Source organism: Rhamphochromis longiceps, linkage group LG17, assembly GCF_057381845.1.
Source record: "Rhamphochromis longiceps isolate RC_006_pf linkage group LG17, R_longiceps_female_GT1.1, whole genome shotgun sequence".
NCBI classification, from domain to species: domain Eukaryota; kingdom Metazoa; phylum Chordata; class Actinopteri; order Cichliformes; family Cichlidae; genus Rhamphochromis; species Rhamphochromis longiceps.
Window position 1 is genome coordinate 13,893,040 of NC_140573.1, and position 21,772 is coordinate 13,914,811.

Here is a 21,772-nt window from a genome sequence, read left to right on the forward strand (position 1 = left end):
ACACTACAAGCCCCATTCTCTCAAACAGTGAGTCCAGGGATCAGCTTTTATGGGTTTAATGTCTTAAAAGCAAATTTCAGCTACAATATGCTTGGCTAATGCAATTATGAAATTCCAAATGAATTTGTATAAATATTGGTGTTACAGATCAGTTGTAGCTGATATAATAGGCAAATAAGTTAAATAATTACCATGACTTTCATGCATCCATCCATCCTCTTCCGGTTATCCAATTCAGGATCACCGGGGAGGCTGGAGCCAATCAAATCCAGTATTGTAAGTTTACAATCAAAACCAGTCATCTGAATTTGATAAGATAATTTGAACCGTGGGTTTTTGTATGAGGCTTGTGAAGAGTAAACTGCAGTTTGTGTTAATACATGTGAGTATGACTAATGTGAGAAGGGTTTCTCCAGCTTCAGATTCTCACACTCACATAGCTCAGATAAAATTAGCACACATGCAAATACATGAGGGATAGAGAAGAGCCCATAATGGTTTGAGTCTCACAGTCATGACACAATGAAAAAACACAAAGAAAGACATTCAGAACCGAGAGCCGCCTTGTTTTATAGGCTTAATTGTCTAAACTGAGCAAAACTACTTTTAGAAATAATGTAGATTCATTTTTTTAGACTAATGACTTTTATATTGAAAAAGATATTTTCACATTATGCCATGTGCAAGCTGGGAAACAGTTATATTTGGTGGATACATAGTCACATGTTTTTCTTTTACTGCACTATTGCCCTGTATCCTAAAACCAAAAACAGGCTGTTTAAAAAGCTGTTTTCTGTTAAACAGGTGTTGGGTATAAAATGGGTTTTGGTGAAACATACCCGTCCTTTTAATTCTTATTTTCTACTCAGAAGTAGACTTTTCCCCCCAGTTGTTTACTTTTCATTGTCAACAAACACAAATAAATATACACGGGCAAAGCTGTGTGTCAATGCAGAGCTCCAAAAGGAGTAATTTCCGTATCCTTTTTCTTTCCTGTTGTATCGCTCTAACACAATGATGATCACTGTATTTCTTTTTTTATTCCTTTGACCTTTTATATTTAAATGTTGAGAAATTTCAAGGTTTATGGTGTTATCATCAAAAAATGGTGCTGATGTGTTAAACAATTTTAGGTTTAAATTTCTTTAGCGTCACTATCAGTAGATGGTAATATTGTTGGCATGTACATAGAAGTGTGAGTTTATTGTACTTTGAAGTTTGAAGTGGAGAAATCTAATTATTCTTCATCTGGTTATCAAAAAGAGTTTTCTCCATGAAGGCTAGGTAGTAAGCAAATTGTTTCAGTACTATGTATTTACTTTATGTGGGCTGACCCACATGTTTATTTTGTTGGAAACACTCACTAGTTCATATTTGGCACAGTCACAACTACCAGAGCCATCTGAAAGATCTTTGGCAAGTGTTCTCATAGAGTGTATATTATTGATGCTAACTGCTTATTAATGCTAAGTGACAGACTGAACAAATACAGACTTTAACTCACCAGAACCGAAGCCCAGACGTCCTCAGCGATCTGTATACGACAGCAGGCTGTATTTTTCTAAAATAATGCTACAAAAAGTTTCGAAATGCACCATCATTGACATTTTAGCAAAGAGGTTCAGTACAGTGACTTGATCGGATCAGTGGTGGACTGTTAGCACTGCAGTCTCGTTAAGAAAGCTTTGCTGTGCCTGCATGGGTTTGCAGATCTCCAGTAAATATCATTGAGATGTGATGTACAGTGTGCAGAAAACTTTCATTGATTCATGCCAAAAATATACAGTACTGAACAAAAGACTTGAGGCAGACCACACAGAGACGGGAACAAAATCACTTAGAAAGAAATCACATAATAGCCTAATTTGTTATGTGAGCTTCAGTGGATTTTTCTTTGTGCGTAGGCTCTGACTCAGGTATTTGGCACCGATTCATTTGGAAAACTTGCTTGGCCAGGCCTTAAGCCTGAAATACTTTGAATGAGAGAAAATGCTGCTAAAACATTCAAGTCATTTTTCATTATTGTCTTTGGGATCATTTGGATTTGTCGACACATTAGCAGATTAAAGAATAGTAGTTAAAACAACAGCAAACAAGACAGCTTCCCAGCAGTCTTTAAAGCAGGCAGATTTAGAACAACCACTGAAACCTGTCCAAAAAGCACAAAAACCTTCATTTGTTAGCCCACATAACCCGATTAGTTTTTTTAAAACTAGTTTATAAAGTCAACATGTTTATTTTTTCTTTACCTGAGAGTCAAAACAGTTTGAGTAGTCAGACTGAGTCAGTCATTATTGAGATAAACAGAGTGCAGCAAACTAATCTCAAGGAAAGTAATGGCCTGTGTTGCTTACAGTAGCAATATAAATTACATATACAACAATTATTCTATATCTAAGGGCATTTTCAGTAAAAACTGGACATTTTGCAGAGCTTTTAGACTGATTAAGAGTATGTGTGTTGCTCTTTTTAAAATAGCAAATGAGTCCGTTTAAAATGTATCCCATTTTAATCCAGATTATACTATTTCCCCTGAGTTTGCAGCAGAGCATCAGCATTGACAAAATACACAGCAGAGAGAGAAGCATCATCTTAATTAGGCTGCTTTATAAAGGATGCATTGGGATGTAAAGTGCAGCATGTAATGAATGGACAAGTAAAATGAGTGTTCATGGGCTCATTATAGCTATTTAATTAAATCAACTAATCAAATATGCTAAGCACTTTAATAGAAAATGCTATGCATGTAAAATGTGCTGAAAGAGGCAAGCAGCCAGCATGGAATTTCATCTCTCAGTAAAACAGATATGCGATTGGATGCTGTGTTTATGATCTGTCACCATGTACAGCAGATCTTCCATGGCAAGCACTGACTATTTGGATTTGTGCGATTAAATGTTTGTACAGGGGCATTAGGTCAGGGGTCACAGTAACCAGGGAACAGCTGGGTGCTACACTCTGACAACATGCTTTTATTTCCAGATTCCCAAGTAGTCAACAGTTGTGCGCATAGACCAGAGACAGTCTATGGCAGAGCCGTCCATGATGGGTCTGTGATCACAGACTTCCATCTAGTGGCAAGAAGACCAAAGTGCAAAATACTTGATTTTAAAATACAGCCACCAGACTTATTTTTACATAGTGTAATTATACGATATGATGCTGTAATTAAGTATCGTATAAAGATTTACACAGTTGTGAATAACCTCTGACCTCTCCTTCTAGATTAATAGATTCATCTGAAGGTCTTTCAATACTATATAGAGCTATTTAAAAGTATGTTACTGCCCTTGTTTTGTCTAAGGAATTATGTCAAAAATTATGTCACATATATTAAAATAGTTTTCAACAGAGCAAATAACAAAATCCTGCCCTTTGTGCTAATTTTTACCACGCTAGGAAAAAATCAACAAAGAAAGCAAAATGAATAGACACAAATTACAATGCTGTTCTGTTAAAAGTAAATACTGCCCAGAGAGTGAGCTGATTTGGTGGATGTCTGTGTGCAGTGCTTCTTGTTACATTGTTATATGTTACTTTAAACTAGTACCTAAAAGACTATTATAGAATGATAGTGTTGCACATCCTGACCAGATCACTACAGATTATAGAAATCCATTAACATATATCTACGGCAACAGATTTAGGAAGAAGTATTTAAGTGTTTCTCTTTCACCATTTGTTTTTTTAAATCACAGCACTTACTTTGATTGCTGTCAGACACTTTTATGTACCGCTGCAAACATGCAGCTTCTACTCTGTTCAATTCTGTTAAAGAGTTGGGTATTGTGGAGGTCTATCTGAAAATGATGGTGTTGCATCGTAACGTTTCCCAGATGTGACAATGTGATGAGATTGGATTGGACATAAATAGCAAATCTCTTCAGGAATGTGCATGTCTATACTTCTCACTTTTAGGGTGAGGGTCACAAGTAGGGTTTCATTTGTCAGCGGTACATGTTATGAAAAAAAAGCACATGAAAAGCAAAAATGCACGAAATGACTTCACTTCAGACTGTACCAAACAACCCATTTGTATTGAAACCATCTCTGGACGTATGAAGTATCAGATTTGCTGCTTTTGCATGTTTTGGGGCATTGAAACAAAAATATGTGTCGGCTTAACTTTTTAGATCCTATCTCGCAAAATTGTCTCTGCGTGGCCCTAAGCTAATAGTTAGTGTATAATAAGCCTTAAATATCCAATGATTTTGTTTCAATTTTATATGTAGAATATTTCCTTCTATAAACACTCAAAGTATCCCAAAGTAAGAAGTAGCCCAAAAAGTATTGCGGAGGATGCTCTAGGGGTCTCCAGATATCCTAAGTGCATCAACATGGTTATTGAATTACCTGTAAATACCAGAAGTGTCTCTGGTTCGTGCCTGTGGACTGTGTCTATCTGCATGTTTGCATCATGAAAATGAGCCCGAGCCCATTGCCAGCACTTAAGCAAGTGTGATTTCTGTACGAGAAAAGCTTTGATATAATAAATCTAAACCATTAGCTTTTAGTTTAGCATAAAATGGAATGTGATACAGTTTTGATATTTGACATTTGTGTGATATCACTCGGGGTTATGCATTCATGCTGTTTAGCATGTAACACGTCCGCATGCTTATCCTCGCTACCCCCTGCACCACAAACACGCTTCACATACACACAAACTTTTCTGACGTAATAAATTACCTCTGTTCTATGAAGAGAATTTTTTCCTGTCCCACTGAGCTCTGAGGCTGCTGAGAGCTAAATCTACCATCTGGTTATCATGGCAGCTAAACTGTGGAAAGAACAGACTGTCATCGGCCAGTGGTGACACATGCAGGTTTGACAGATAAAAAAGCAGCAGGTGGAGCTGCGGAGATAATATGTGCACTTGTTCCTATTGGCATCTACTCGCCAGACTTATATGGTCTATCAACAACGGAACAATCCTGTCATTAAACGCAAAATGTTACATAACCTGCTGAACAGATCACTACAGCTTTGCATGGTGCAGGTTTAGCAAAACTTTAGTTTCAAATTGACTCATGTTGCTCCCAACAACTAAATCTCTAATAGGGAACTGTAAGGAAAAAGTGTAGATTGTGCAAAATATGTTGAAATTTTCTATTTCAAATGTACAACTATGAAGAGACGGTATCTTGGGTTTGCATACTTTGGCTGGCATGCAGGGCTGAAATAGCTTTTCAGGGTTTTTCCAGAATTTCAAACTAAAACCTCTAAGAAAATGTAAAATGTAAAAATGAAGTCTGTGTGAAGAGTGTGCATGTGGTTCGTTACTGTTCAGGTCAAGCACACTGCTGGGTTGATGAGGACCCCCTCTCTGAATGCAACTATCTTTGGTCTCATAAAGGTTGCGTGGTGTGAGTCATATTCATGGTATGGTGAATCTTATGTGGTTAGGGATGCCATTTGGGAGGGAAACCCTGGATTATCCAGGGGTCCCAGAGCTGGACCAGCACCCTGGAACATGCCAAAGCTCAAAGAGCCGCCACTGAGCTGTTGTCGGTGGGTCCAAAATGTCTCGTCTGTATCCCTTCCCTTCCTGGTCTAATCATTTGGATAGGAGGCACCAATTTAATCCACAAGCCCTACTTCTTCCTATGTCCTTTAAAACACTCGTCTACCTGACCCAAACTGCTTTTCAAGTATATCAATTTGAAGCAAAATATAGAAAAGGCATGCATGAATCTACTGACACATGCACATTTATATTTTGCTGTCATTTCGAGAAACTGAAAACACATTTTAGACCATTTTTCTGTGTTCTAGTTTATAAATAAGCAAGCCTAGGAAAAAATGTTTGTCTCAAAAATATGAAAAAATCCATCACTTAAGTAAATTACCTACTTACCATGTCCCTCTTATTTCAGCTTTCCCTCGCCAAGCTACAGCATTGTTAAATATGGACCAGGTTTACCACAACAGCAACCATCCCAAGGCGTGCATTTGTTATGTGTGACACAGACTATAATTGTGGCTCTGGGAGTGATAATGGATTACTGGAAAGCCCACGGCAGTAGAAGAAGCATTATAAATTGTCTGTGTCTTCCTGCTGAGTAATTCTATATGCGGTGAGAGTGGCTAGGCTGCGTCAGCCTCATTCCCAAACTGTGCTCCTGTACCACACAGCCTCTCGTGTTACCATGTAACCTTTTCTGACTAGGGATTTCAGAGCTTGTCTGACAGGGTACAGTTAAACCTTCCACCAGACCAATCTACCAGCACTCTGCTCCGACCCTACTGGCTCTTGGCTATTGTAGTGTGGAGTCTGTGTGGAGATTTATTTAGCCATCTACTGTATCACAATTTGTCCCCACAAAAGGTAGTTGTTATGGAGTATGCAGTGATTCAGAGCTGATGCTGATATAAGGAAATAAAGAAGTAGGGAAAAGGAAGATACATTCATATAAAATAGTGTACTGTTTACTCCCTTTTTACTTATATATTTCTAAAACAAGCACAATATACTTTTGAGTATATGACAGTATAATATAATCTAAATAATAAAATATTTTTTTGTTGTAGCAGTATTGTTTGTTGTTGCCTGTGAAAAAATTGTTTAATGCTGTTAAAATGTATCTGGTCTGATTTTTTTTTTTTGTTACACAAATAGTAGCTTTGAAAAAGATAAAGGTTTTACACAGTGCAATTATGACCACAGAGCAGCATATCACATTTGATGTTTATTTCATATAAAATATCATGGCATTCCTATTTGAGTATTCTCAAATGTAAATCAAAAAGACCGCAGTGGCAGGAAACGTCTGTGTAACCTCTTCTTCCTTTAGAAACAATAAACACTGTCAATACTCTCCATGACGGCGTGGCAGCAATTCACTGAGCTTGGGCGAAGCAAGGATCTTTGAAGGAGAGAAAGAGAAACCAAAAAAGACAGCTCCTGAAAATAATAATTTTTCCTGAGATGCAGTGTTTTTGTGTGTATGTAGCATTTTAATGGCAGCAATTCTTTTGAGTCATTACATGTGTGTATTTGACTGCCTGTGTGTGTTTCCTATAGGTCATTGTTTAGTGGCTATGGCTAAGTGCAAAACTTTCTGAAGTTTTTCAAAAGAGATGCTTGAGATCTGTGCTAACTTGCTGTAACATATATAGTACTGAAGTTTAACAAAAGTATTCATGTAGTCAGAGCAGCTTACTTTAAAATGAACACCAAGCGTACATAGAACATGTTTTAATTAATTAAAGACAACAAAAAATAAAGAGAGCAAGAGAAAGAATGGTGGCCTTGCCATCTGACATGTTAACTATAGTGTCATTCATGAATGAATCCTGACTGGATTTTCTTTAACTAGATATTTTCGAAATTGTTTTCACACAGTGACTTTTGATCACCCAGTTCTTCCCTGAGTCCAAGTTATCCGCAAAACTCCTGAGAAATACCTTTATGAAACAGGCCGTTGATACAGAGATATAAAAACCTCTTTGTGGTTGAATCTGTGGTGTTTAGTTCGTGGTGTTTCAAGTGCAAAACTATGGTGCCCCTGTGAGGCCAAATGTACTGCACCTTCAGAAAGCACCACCAAATGTGAAAATGTTCCAAAAGCACATAAAACACACATCAGAAGTTGAATAAAATAGAAGAGAACTATTAAAAAAAATGTCAAAAAGCACAACAGAAGCGTTTTGGGGGAAACAAAACTGTGACGAACCAGCTCCTGAAGTGACAGAAACCAAAACACTGCACTGAGATAGTGAAGGCATGAAGGAGAGGATTCACCAGTGCTGTGAAGGAGGAAAAAGATGAATGCACAATCTCTTCCATCTTTTTCCTCCTTCACAGCACTGCTGAATCCTCAGATGGAGATGGAAAAGATGGAAGATATTGTGCATTCATCTTTTTCTCCCTCATATAGTATTTTTGTCATGTTTTGTGATTATTTTTTTTGTGAGCTTGGGCTGCATTTTTTTTCTACGTCCTTTGTGTTTTATACAACTTCTGTTGCGTTTTATGTGCTTTTGCAGTTGTTTTTCTTATAATTTCAGGTGTTTTCTTAAACAGTTTGACCTCTTAGGGCCACCGTACAAAGCAATTGCTTGAAAAAGCTACAAAAAACAGATTTTTCTATATGTTTACTTGCAGTAATCCACTTTAGCATGAGAGCTGTTTCTGAAGTTTCACTGAATATCGTTTTAGACCCTGACTAATTACAGTATTTTATCTTTGATTAATGTCAAACAGAGGCTTTGCAATAATCTTTATAAAGCAGTTTAGTGTGAAAACACTTTTGCCGGATTACTGATCTCCTTCAGTAAGGAAACATGTATTTCAACCATATGTTTTGCATTCTGTCTGCACTTGCACCGTGTCCTTTATCATTCTCACCTTCAATAGCAAATAGCCACTGGGGATACAAGTGTTAACCCTGACAGCTGATGAGCTGTCCGTACTTGGGAACAGCGTGAGGAGCAGAGTATAGGTCAGGTTTTTCCGTTGTTGACAAATGGGTGCCAGTATATAGGCGCCAGCGCTTTGTCGCTCAGCCTACTCCTGATAGACTGTACTGAGATGTGGAAAAGTTTGAGGTCAATGTGCAGAGTCACGTCTCAGTAGGTGGGCCTGTTCATGAATATGAACTCGTGTGTCAGCGACAGTGTGTATGTCTGTCCTCTTTAATTCTGTACAGCAACACATGTGCAGGAAGTTTCCTCTCCCACAATCCCCCTCTCCTCTGCATCAACAGTTCTTAGGTGTCAGCTGGATCACCTGTGTCCCGTTGTCTTTGTGTCCCTCACGGTGTGTGGACAGCAGGCTTATATTGGGAACCTCGGAAGTTCTTTCCACTTGGTGGCCTCCAGAGGAAAACCAAACCCTTTTAACTTTTACTCAACTTCTGTCCTTGAACAGTGTTGGCTCAGGATTAGTGAGCTGTAAAATAAATGATGACTTTTAAACTTAATGAACAGCAAATAAAAAAATCTTTAATATTCATATTTAACCATAAATACAATCAAAATAACTCAAAAATGCAGCAATACACTGCAGAAAGATAGAAAACAGTCTGCTAAATAGTCAGAATGGTGGTGATTTGGTAAAAATTTAAATGGCTCCTCTCTGCTACTCTGAGTGAAACAAGTTAGGTATAAAAAGCGATAAACTGATAGTATTTGGCAGTGTTCAGAAATAATCTCAGTCCTCTTTAATTAGTAACTTTTTTACCACTTCGCACGTGCTGGCATCCCTCCTTCAATCTTGTTACAATGTGAAAAACAAAATGAAAATGCGATTAATGGTGTAATGTGACTAAACCTGCTGAAAAATGGCACGGGCTCTTCAGATTTAGAGATGTTATGCTTTTCTTTATTGGCCCTAAACTATATTTGTTTATCTTGCTTTTTACAGCATCATATTTAGTTCAGCATTCTTGGGATTCTAACACCTGACTGAAGGGCTTTTGAAGTATCTCAAATGTCACATAGCGACCCTCCCCAGCATCCCCCACTGTACACTCGAGCCCTCAGCTCTTATCACTGGCCACCGAGTCCCTTACGTCCACAGCGGTGTTGCACTGTAATTGGGAGAACAGCCATTTGCTATTCTTAAAACTCAGCTCGGTGGTGAAGGATTGGAAGAGAGCTATCTGTTGTCCCTCCAGTCCTTTTAACTTGTCTGCAGCTTTGTCTGGCACTATGTTTTTTGTGCTAGTTGAGACTTTGTGAGAGTAACTGGACTTTAGATTAAATAAACGCTTTTTATTAGAAGTCACGTTTAGGTCAATCATGAGCTCCAGCCTTGTTAACTCTTTAGCCAAGGTTTATGATCCAAACCCTCTTCACGGGCAGAAGCCAGGTGGAAGGAAGCTTTCTCTAAATGGATCAGAAAAGTCTCAAGCTGCTTCTTCCTCTTCTTCATCATCATCCTCTTGCTCTCCTCATGATGTTGCCCTGCGATCTGTGGAAAGTCGAATGGACTTCCTGAGCTCTCAGATGGAGCGTTTGCTCAACATGCAACAGACTGTCTTGATCAAGCTGGATGGCCTGTCGCAGGATGTCAGGGGTATGGGATTGGATCTAGCTTCAATACGTGAAGAAAGCCATGGAAAAAGCCGTGGGTCTGGGGTAGAAGCAGTATGCAGGGAGCTGCATGGGGCCATGGAGAGGGCCAGTGAGCACATGGAGAGTCAGGGACGCAGGTTGGAGGGGGTGGAGAAACTGGTGGAGGGCACCCAGCAGGTGATAAGCTTCATCGGTGAGGTGGTAAAGAGCTCCAGGTTGGTGGAGCTTCTGTTCAAACAGCCTGGACGGAAAGCCAACAGGAAGGTGAGAAGTTTAAACGACATCATGAGCAAGTTTTCCACTAGAATCTAGCAAAAGCACTTTTAAAGTTCCATCATTTTTATCTGCATTGTTGAACATGGCAGTGAAAGTGAAAGGTCTCACTGTATAGTGAGCATGGTTGCATTGGTATCCTCTTGACTGAATGTATTCATATTGTGTATATGTGACAGTTCAAATAACATTTAAATGGCAATGTTTTTTAAAACTCTGCCTTTTAACTCCTGTGAGTTTAGATATGACTCCTATGTGGCTGGTCTTGGCTCTGCTGTGCCTGCTGTAATGTTAAGTGATTTACCATTGAGACTGTGATCGGCCTCCGAGGTGTAAATGATTAATGTCACATTGGTTATCTTTCCCAGACCACGTCTTTATCAGCTTGCAGTGCAGCTGCACAGCTTCAGTCCAACAGTCGTCAAATTCTTAATCGTTCTTAATGCCATGATTTATTAGAGAGACTCACTTCCTAGTGCTGTAACCAAATATGAATATATGTTACAGATGTGTAACACATGCAACATATATTGCATAGTTCATGCATTCATATAATCTATGGTTACACTGCTGATTCAGAGGCTTTTTTTAGATACAGGGTTAAGGAGACAGATTTGTTGCACCATATGGCGACTGTCATATATACTGTATGCAGGGATAAAGTGAATATTTCTCTTTTAAAGTGTGGAACTGATTCGAGTGATGTGTAGCATTTCAACTGCTGTAGTTGAAATGCCACATATTTCCTCTTTGGCCAGAAGGAGGCATCTGCTGAGCAAGACATCAATACACTTGAGTTATGAGGGAAAACCTTCCCAACAGAAACTGCTTTGAAGCTTGTTGTCACATTATTGCACAAATGGAAATATCTGCATCTATCAGCAATTTTCCTTTCTATGAGAAGTTTCCACCAATTGCAGGTTTTGTCCCACTTTTGAATGTTACGCACAATGTCTAAAACCTGATCTTTCTTTCCTCTGTTAACATCCAGGCAAAGGATGATAAGGAAAAAGCCAAGCTGAGCCTGAAAGGTTTAAAGGCCCAGAAAAAGAGAAAACCGCAAGAAACGTCAGGTAAACTCAAACAAGATATTACACAATCCACAATCACAAGTTTATGCAGAGCCCACCACAAAATTTCTAAACTCGTTATCTGCATATAATACATCATAAATCTGAAATATATGTACATCATGGAATATAACGGACTTTAATATAACAGGGAGACCAGTTCAGGATTTCTGAGAATTGTTTTTGTAATATAAGATATGTGTTCTGTTTAGCATAAAAACATAAAATATAAGTAAATGATGGGAAACATATTAAGAAGGCCTTTAAAAATTTTAAATCTTATATGTAGACAAGCTATGTAATGATCCCTGGAAGTCTCGCATGGCTGCACTGCTACATCTGCTGACTTTTTGGTTTTCATCATGTTTGAAGGATAACAGCATAAAAAGGGAGACAAGAGGCAGTTCAGCCTTTATTTAAATATATGAGAAATCAAACAAAACACTACAAATTCAGGCAATGAGAAGAAAAAAATGCAAAAAGACACTGAAGACATCGCAATCTGACAAAAGTGAGGGAAGACAGTATAAGAGACCCAAGTAGGAGAATGAAACAGTATCTAAATAAATAGGATACATTCACATCGACCAACATGTAAACAGTCAGAACACAAAAGGCAAAGTGAATAAAATTTAAACAGTATTTGTCTGCAATAATCCCCCATGTTTACATGTCAAGCTCGCATAATAAATGTATATATGAGCAAAATTTGAAACACAGATGACAGATCAGAATTTAGGTCTTAGCTTGACAGCTTTAATATGGATCTGAGAACCGGATCTGCACTCGTGTCTTCACAACACTGCAACAAACTATCCAGAGGATGATGTGAGATTTTTATCTGAATTGGGCCAGACTTATCGAGCAAGTGACCACCCAGACTAGCATAAGATGTAAATATGTGATGAGTGAATTCCATCTATCTGAGGATTATCAATCATCTGATTACATTCATTTTTAGTAAATATAATACAGCGTTTTCACCAAACATCTGGTTGTATCCGTGTATTTTCTTCACTACAGACACCTCCTCCCTGAATGAGCCTGTGCTCCAGGAACAGGTGGAAAAGCTCAACAGGCAGAACACCGAGCATTCGCACATAAACATAGAGGCTGAGGGGGATGGAAGAAGTGGAAGACAGGATCTGGAAACGCTGATCCTTGAAGAACCGCACACCTCTGTTGCCCAGTCAGACGAAAGGCAGGAGGAGGCTGAGGAAAGGCAGGATGAGGAAGGAGAGGGGGGTATATTTGAAGACTCTGAGCCAGAAGAACAAGAAAAAGAAGAAGAAAAGCAAAATGGAGAAGATGTTAGTCTTGAAAATCGTGGAAAAGTGAAAGATGATGTGAAGACAACGCATAGAGAAGAATCATCAAAATCAGAAAAAGCCTGGCTCTGCAGGGCCTCTGTGCTTCAGTATGACAGGTGTGTCTTAGCAAAGCTACCATATATCTTTATGCTACTTGCTATTAAATTCATTAAGTTAACTATTTATTTTCTTTACTTGTACTTCTTTGGATCATTAAGCCAGCTAAGAGGAAATTATTTTGTTGGGGGAGGAAAAGGGGAACTTCAAACCACATCACACATTCATATTCTGTGCCTTCCTTTCTGAAGCTCCGAGGAGGCTGGTGATGTGGCCACTTGTAGCAAACGCCACGTCCCGGAAGAAGACCTTGGAAAAGACGACCTCAAAAAGAGCCGGGTGGAGGACAGTAAAGTGGAAAGGGCTGATGGACAGGTCGTAGAGGGAGCCGAGCCACAGGTCTCCATATCTGACCAAGCGAAGACAGAAGACGAAGGGGAGGCGGCGGAGGAAATAAAGGAGTTTATTATTGGTAAGAAAGTGTGTGAGTGCTTCTTTTCTGAACGGTCCAGGGAGGTTGGGGTGTAGGCTGTTGCTTTCTACAACTAATGCTACGACATGTAAATGGGAGTGTTTGTAGAAATCAGGTAAGGAAAGATTTCAGGAACTTGTGTTTTGAAATTTAGGCCTCTGAATCACCGTCAGTGTCAGTCAATATATTGTATACATGCAGTATCTTATCAATGTGCATGTGAGGGAGTAGAGACCGCAGACTGACAAAGATCAAGAAGTAGTGCTGTGCAATACTGCAAATTTCAATATCGATCCAATCCCAGGAACATGCAGGGCACTATTAGAGGAGGACAGGGTTTCATGATGAATGAGATGAATCATCATCAATCTGAAAACTCAAAACACATTTTAATGATCATTAAAACACAGTGATTTTTACTTAACACAACAAAACATGCATTTCAGCTTTAATGTATTTTTTGGGGGGAGATGTAAAAAAGCACTTTAGGTCAACTTCTGTTGTTTAAATCTGCTATAAGCTGCAAATAAAAGATATGTGACAGTCAGCAAAAAACGGTCAGACACTTTTCATAGTGCATCTTTGAGGGTTTTTTTTTTCCATTTCCAGTGCTATCCATAAAAGATGCATTTAGGCTTCATGACCTCAGTGTTTCAAAATCCTGGACTGCTCAGCGCAGTATTCATGCATCCTATAGGCTCTCCGTGTAGACTCAGCTTGATGAGTTACTTTATGACATTTGCCTCTGCGTTCCTCAGACTTTAAATCAGCTTCAGTGTCATAACAGCATGCCTGTGCGAGCGTCACTAACATGTCAGCGAGCACAGCTGGCGGAGCACATAATGAGATGCCGGCATGCTGCTATTTTAAACTACTTTGTTTCTGGGTGCTGAGACCTCTTCCTCAGCCTTTCGTTCCCTCTCTGCACTCAGTAACAGTAACTTGTCTTCTCTTTGCCTTTCTTTTTCATTTCTTCTTCAGACTCAAGTCCTCCACCGCTAGCACCTTTCGACCACCGCATCGTTACTCCCAAACCCCACCAGATCGCCACCTATTACACTATCAACAGAGAGGAGGTCCTGGGAGGGTGAGGGAAACACTCAGAACATTCATCTCTCATTACAGAACTTTATTTTCATTTCGCTCAGTTACAGGCACAGATGCTTAGTGTGCACTGGCACTCAATAATGAAATAACAGACGATCTCACACCCTGCGCTAATAATTTTAGTTGCCCCCCAAAGGGCAAATGGTGCTGACCCTCAGGGGGCTCTCTGATGTAACAGACCAGCGCTAAATCCTGCCTCTCAAATAGAAGATTACTCCTTAGCACGCAAACACATTTGTCAAATTACACAAGAGCATAGCCTGAATTTCTATACGAGTCAATAAACTATTATAATGTATAGACATAAGTAAGAGTCACAAACAAATTGTTATTTTGATATTTAAAAGAATTTTCAGCTTTTTAATGGCAGCTGATTCATAAAACCCCTTTGTTTAATTGGTCCGACATAAACATTAAAGAGATCCTGAACAAAACCAATCAAAACCGTATCCAAATACGCTTGAGCAGCAAACACCAGCAAACGTGAAACATCATATTTCAGCGCCAGGAATATTTGTTTTTAATAATAAAATCCAATTTACAGAATGGTTGTTCTCCGGCTCTTCATCCCATCTGTCCACACCTCTAACTCCTCCGTGTGTTTGCTTTTCTTTCATTAGGGGACGTTTTGGACAAGTCCACAAGTGCGTAGAGAACTCGTCTGGTCTGACTCTGGCTGCCAAGATCATCAAAGCCCGGAGCCAGAAAGAGAAGGTGCAGCAATGATTGGCTGGTTAATGCTGAATACGAAACAGAATCCAGGTTTAGCGATGCTGCTGAGGTGCCAGTTTTCTCAGACAGTCTAATACATGGTCACTTTTATCACTGCACTATAAAGGATTCGATTTTAAAAATAGACACGCTGAGGTAATGGGCATTTGTCAGCCCCATTGTGTCTTTATTTCTCTCAGTCAACTAGATATGCGGTGGAGGTCAGATGTCAGAGTATAGCTGTGTGGTTAGATTATAATCTGAAGTATTTAAAAAGCTCATTAAACTTGTAGCCAGATCCTCAAATGACCCACATGGCTGTCGCTGATGATCCACGACCAAACAGCTGGCACTTTGTGTCTGACTGTACGTCTGTTTTGTCTTATTTGTATCTAACTATGCCCCCGAATGGCTGTAGCACAGGCTGCTATGAGTTGCATGCTGCTAATATAAATATTTACTTTTTAATCAAGTCCCTTAGGTCTGTAACTTCTGTTTCCATTGAACATTTTAAACTGAACCACAAGCAAAAACTGCCATGAAGGATTTGATCTACCTTGTCCCTAACATACCATCTTGACCAAACCAACCTTTCTATAGCAGTCTGCAGTAGCTTAAATCATAGAAAGGACCCTGCCTGTTTGATCGCTCCAGTTTTATGATATGAGGGACCAAAGAGGAATAATTGTGCAGTGAAGCAAAAGGCACTCTTGCACTTTTTGACATGCTTCAATAAGGCAAAATATAACCAGCACTTGGCTTTTAAGGTCTTTTTTTTTTTTTTACAAATTCAACAGCTGATATGTTACACACTGAAAATCCTCAAGACAAGCATGACTTATTTGTGTTCATAACTTATTCCTTGTAAGCTTTAAAAATCTTGCAGACTGGCTTTTTCTTGTTTTCCTCTCCTTACCCCCAATTGGTCAAAGCAGATGGCCCCGCCCCTCCCTGAGCCTTGTTCTGCTAGAGGTTTCTTCCTGTTAAAAGGCAGTTTTTCCTTTTCACTATCACCAAGTGCTGCTCATTTTCTGTTTGTTGGGATTTTCTCTGTATTATTAAATCTTTAACCTACAATATAAAGCTCCTTGAGGCAACTGTTGTGATTTGGCTCTAAAAAATACAATTGAATTAAAATTAATATAGTTTTGTCATTCATTAACTTCCATATTTACGTGTCATTTTCCTATATGTGATTTTAAATTTGATTTACATTTCATTTCCGTCTATCAGGAGGTGGTGAGGAATGAGATCCAGGTGATGAACCAGCTGAACCACGCCAACCTCATTCAGCTATACGCTGCATTTGAGTCGCGTAACGACATCATCCTGGTCATGGAATAGTAAGTTTGTGTGTGTCTGTGACAATACAAAAAGAGCCTCTACAAATTCGAACTGGCTGTAACAGTGTCTCTCTTTGTGTGGTAGTGTGGAAGGAGGGGAGCTGTTTGACCGCATCATTGACGAGAACTACAACCTCACAGAGTTGGACACGGTGCTATTTATACGGCAAATCTGTGAAGGGCTGCAGTACATGCATAAAATGTACATCTTACATCTCGACCTCAAGGTAAACCTACTTGAGTCTTCGCATCACAGTAGGAATAATCTCTTTCAGTATTTTTATTTATTTTTCAATATGTTACAACATTCATTTGGAGCCTAAACAGTCTAATGAAAAGACAAGTTTATAAAGTTTCAAAATAAAAGCTTCCATCTCTGTTAATGAAATAAAATTTAGGGTGTTGTCTGTGTTCTTTTCTTTATCTTTTGCACCTATGCCAAAAAGAAGAACGGCCTCTAAAACACAGTATATGTGACACCAGAATCTGTGTTCTTTTTCAGCCTGAGAACATTCTTTGTGTCAGCAGAGCTACTAACAAGATTAAAATCATTGACTTTGGCCTTGCCAGGAGGTAAGATTTATAGTCACCTCATCTTTCATGCACTGGTTTATTTGAGTATGTTTTTCTCTTATGGTTCTGGTTCCTCTGACAGGTATAAGCCTAGGGAGAAGCTAAAGGTCAACTTTGGAACGCCTGAGTTTTTAGCTCCTGAAGTCATCAACTACGAGTTTGTGTCATTCCCAACGGACATGTGGAGTCTTGGAGTCATCACCTATATGCTGTGAGTCAAGGAGTTCATTCAGTGCACACACAGAGACACAACCTGTACAGTTCCTGACATCTGTATTCTGTATTATGTCCAGACTCAGCGGCTTGTCTCCGTTTCTGGGGGATGATGACAACGAGACGCTGAACAACATCCTGGCCTGTGAGTGGAACTTTGAGGAAGAGGAGTTTAAAGACGTCTCAGATGAAGCTAAAGACTTTATCACACGTCTTCTGGTGAAAAGCAAGAGCTGGAGGATGAGTGCAACAGAGTCCCTCAAACATCCCTGGCTGTCAGACCGGAGTCTGCACTATCAACTAAATCGCAAGGTAAATACTAAATTCACCTTACCGCAAAATTTACTTTATAGTAAACAGTGAATAATACAAAATACAATTTTAAAAATGCTTCTTTTTATTAGTAAAATGCATCTGAAATATAAAAGATCAAAAGTTTATTAATTCAAATATGAATGTGTACCATTCAAGTAAATTTCACTTGATTAGATTTGTACTTATGTAACAACATTAGATGTAAATTTTGCATGTAAGCAAATGAACCAATATGTGTGTAATATCTATTGTAAACATGAAAGGAAGACTTAAAAGTGTTTGTGTTATGCATCTTTGAAGCCTGTTTGCTATCCTAATTCAAAGAGTGTAATAACAAACAGTTTTACTGGATCCTCTTACTGCAGAAAACTAAGTGCCACTCCACGCATGGTCCTCCTTCAGAGAGTAAGACAAGTAAGAGATTTTTGTCTTCATTTTCCTGTTAGCTTATATATAAATGTTTTAATTAATTTTCAACCCAAAGAGCCTATTGTAGGACAGTTTCTCAACTTTTCTTCTATTAAGCCAAACATATTGTTTGCTTTCCTCTTAGAAACTATGTGAGACCCTCGGCATGCCTTTTGATAATGAAAGGAGCTGGAGCCCAACACTGGACCAATGCTGCTGTACCTGTGTATGAACTTGATAACTACTCTCCTCCATCCGTCTTCTGCATCGCTCCATATCTTGCAGTTCTGACTCCAGATAGTGTGATGCACGGTAATAACAGACACTCCTATTCTGTAGTGTCTGAAAACACTGATGATGAAGAACCCAAACTGTTGGACACATAAAGGCCACGTGACCTGTCTGCTTCCACATATATGACAGATCAGCTGTGTATAGCATCAAACCATCATTGTTATTCAGCCACAGTTTGTCATATTGTCCTGTTTTCTTGCATGCTTTGCACTTTCTTCATTTATTTTCTCTAAGAGTCAGAAAACATTTTTAAACACAATATAGACTGAATTCTCTTATTTGAATAATATATTTTTGCGATTTTTTTTCTTTTAATTTACAAGTCTTATAAAAACGAAATGTTTTTTTTCTTGAACATAACTTTAAGTATATTTAGAATTTGATTGAATTAGAAGTCATAGCTGATTAATTTATTTTGTGTACAGCACAGCACTGCATACCCTCACTTCCCGTTGAGGATTGACAAAATGTTAGTGATCAGTGAACCAGTGAATATATCTTGGTTTGTGCCATCGTTCACCCTAATTTTTAAGCCCTATCACCTTCTGTATGCATTTATGCCGCCACCTTGTCTTGCTTCGGCAGTTTGGAGTAGCCCTTTCACCTTCCATGAAGGCATCACGAACAACAGAATACTACCTGTGAATAATATATATATATATTTTTTTTCATGACTGAAGTGGATTCTTATGTTCATTTATTTACTGGTTCAACACCAGAATGTACTTGAAGAGCTTTTATTCAATAAGTGATTTTTTTTCAATGGAGAAGAGCAGGATTTAATGTAGATATGCACAGATGGTAAGTGCATCTGTGCAGCTCAGTTTGACGGAGAGCCAACAACAGAGCAGAGAAGACACCAGCCATTGCTTTGTCATCCCTTTCAAGGAGATGAAAACTGAATGTGACTTCAACGCTCAGTTGTTTGCTTTTCCATTTGGAAGCAGAAAAGCTCTGTGAATTCAATACTTGTGCATTTGAATTTATTATTTCTTTTTCAGGTTTTCTTGTGCAATTATGAGAGATCAGTAATTATGAAATATTATTATGTTAATAAATAACTCACACCAGACAACATTCATAGTGCATCTTACTTACTGGGTATTTTTGGAAATTGAAAAAGAAATATGACAGTAAAGATACTTCTGCTTTGGAATTTTCTTTGATTTTTTAAAAGGTTCTAAAGTAGGGCACCCCTGTTGCTCACAGCAGAGTAGGTAACCCATGTAACAAAGCCTCTAGCCCTCAATACAGTGGTCTAGGTCCCCCCTTTCCTCTCTTGTGTACGCTGTCATATCATAAAGATACAAGCACTGAAGCCACTGTGTGACTTGTCTCAGGTAGGTCAAAGTCAAAAGCCTTTACTTGGCACTGGTTCTGTACATAATCTGGCATTTCAAGACCCAGTTAGAGCTTGCTTTATTTAAGCATTATGCAATTCTGTTATTCCAGCTTAATGTACTTGAGTTGGACCAACTTAATTAATTAATGATGAATCAACTTATTTACTGCACTTGAGTCCAACTTAATTTGATGGAAATGATCCAACTCATGCAAATTTTGTTAGGCCAACTCAAATACAAACAGAAGTGTGAATAGAAAGCCATTTATTAATGTGGAAATCCTTTCCACGATTATTTAAGTTCACGTAAAGGGTTATTTTTAGGAGTGTTCAACAAAGTCTAGTCTGGTTAACATAAAACTTGTCATGTGCATCTTTCAATTTTATGGATTTATAACAAATTTCACATACAGCTGCTGCTTCATCCATGCTCTTCCACTTATTACGGGTAGCCTGAAGTCTATCCCAGCTGTCGAGAGGCGGGGTACACCCTGGACAGGTCGCAAGTCTATTGCAGCGATAACACCGAGAGACAGAAAAGAATTTGCAATCACATTCACACTTATGGGTAATTTAGAATAACCAATTAACCTAAACACACTAACTGCATGTCTTTGGATTGTGGGAGGAAGCCAGAGTACCTTGACAGAACCCATGCAAGCACAGAAATACCAATAGCACACATATGGTGTGTATCCTTTTCTGCCCTACTGCAGAAGTGCAGTGAGTTATCTCGCCTGTTTACCTCAACTAGAGTTGCTCAGTTCAGAGGAAAATCCCTCATGTGGGGAAAGATAAGATAAGATAAGATAACCTTTATTAGTCCCACACGTGGGAAATTTGTTTTGTCACAGCAGGAAGTGGACAGTGCAAAAGTTATGAGGCAAAAATTAGAATACAATAAGAATAAATACAGTACACAACTGTACAGAATAGAATAGAATAAAATACTATATACAGTAGAATAAAATAAAATAAATATACAATAAGATAAAAATAGAATACAAATACAAATACTATATACAACTGAGTAAAAATACAACGATGACAGAAAGGATTATTGCACTTAGTATTATTGCATATGTGTGGATGTGTGTGCTTGATCAGTTAAAGTCTTTATTATGGAGTCTGACAGCAGTGGGGAGGAAAGACCTGCGAAATCTCTCCGTCCCACACCGTGGGTGCCGCAGTCTCCCACTGAAGGAGCTGCTCAGTGCTGTCACAGTCTGCTGCATGGGGTGGGAGATGTTGTCCATCAGGGATGACAGCTTAGCCGCCGTTCTCCTGTCACTCACCACCTCCACTGGGTCCAGAGGGCATCCTAGAACAGAGCTGGCCCTTCGGATCACCCTGTTCAGTCTCTTCCTGTCCCCAGCAGAGATGCTGCCGCCCCAGCAGACCACGCCATAAAAGATAGCAGAAGCCACAACAGAGTCTTCAGGAGTGGGCCCTCCACTCCAAACGACCTGAGTCTCCGCAGCAGGTACAGCCTGCTCTGCCCTTTCCTGGAGGAAACGGAGGAATAGTCCCTCTTTGTCTCACTGGAGACTGGGACACATTATTTTCTGACAACTAAAGAAATAACATGTTTGAACAATCTGATCATTAAAATGAAATAAGATTTTATGGGGGGTGGCTTATTTCCATCCATGATTTACTTCTTGCCTTTGCGCCCTTGCATAATATCTGCTTAACAATTTCAAACAAGCTGCATAGATGGATTCACCGGATTCATTGAAACCACAAGCGCACGTAGAGGAAAGTCCATGAAAATGCATTCCTTGGTCATCTTTAATCTTCTGAGTTTTAAAGTTCATTTGGGATGATTGTCCTGCTACAAAATCTTCTTAATTGAACATGTTATAATTTCTTATGTTTTCATAAGTTTGTAAATGCATCCTGACTCTTTCCATGTTTCCAAAAAACAAAACAAACCAAAAGAAACTCACCAGATATTTGACCCTTTCATCTCAAAATCTGAACCAGATACAAAATAGGGTACGGAGAGAAACGCAAAGGATTATTTGTATTTGAGGTATATTAACTACTTAATTTTCATATTACTCAATTTCTACAAATCAGCATTCTACAGCCTCGCAGAAAGAGAAATGTACCTTAAATCGTGAAAACATGCCTAAGGTTACATTTAATCCTTGTAATCTATAGTGTATCTGCAATTCTTAAGACCAAAAGTAGCTGTAGGTTGCTAAACTTGGCCTTGTGTAGATTTGTATGAAGGCCTCTTTGACTGTTTCAGATGTGAT

At 38.9% G+C, this 21,772-nt stretch overlaps 1 protein-coding gene across 4 annotated transcripts in view; it reads left to right on the plus strand.

The window, feature by feature from the left end:
* Positions 1–19,257, plus strand: part of mylk4b (myosin light chain kinase family, member 4b) — a 55,547-nt gene extending 36,290 nt beyond the window's left edge. For 3 of the 4 annotated variants that reach the window (XM_085387665.1, XM_085387664.1, XM_085387666.1), the window contains 12 exons: positions 11,285–11,366; positions 12,387–12,789; positions 12,982–13,202; positions 14,184–14,289; positions 14,930–15,023; positions 16,254–16,363; positions 16,449–16,590; positions 16,866–16,936; positions 17,019–17,147; positions 17,230–17,461; positions 17,830–17,878; positions 18,018–19,256. In XM_085387665.1, coding sequence (XP_085243791.1) covers positions 11,285–11,366; positions 12,387–12,789; positions 12,982–13,202; positions 14,184–14,289; positions 14,930–15,023; positions 16,254–16,363; positions 16,449–16,590; positions 16,866–16,936; positions 17,019–17,147; positions 17,230–17,461; positions 17,830–17,878; positions 18,018–18,028 — 1,650 coding nt within the window. In that variant the 3' untranslated portion in view covers positions 18,029–19,256. Of the gene's footprint in view, positions 1–1,247; positions 10,285–11,284; positions 11,367–12,386; positions 12,790–12,981; positions 13,203–14,183; positions 14,290–14,929; positions 15,024–16,253; positions 16,364–16,448; positions 16,591–16,865; positions 16,937–17,018; positions 17,148–17,229; positions 17,462–17,829; positions 17,879–18,017 lie in introns of those variants that run through there. The other variant, XM_085387663.1, reaches the window with a different exon arrangement.
* The last annotated feature ends 2,515 nt before the right edge of the window (positions 19,258–21,772 follow it).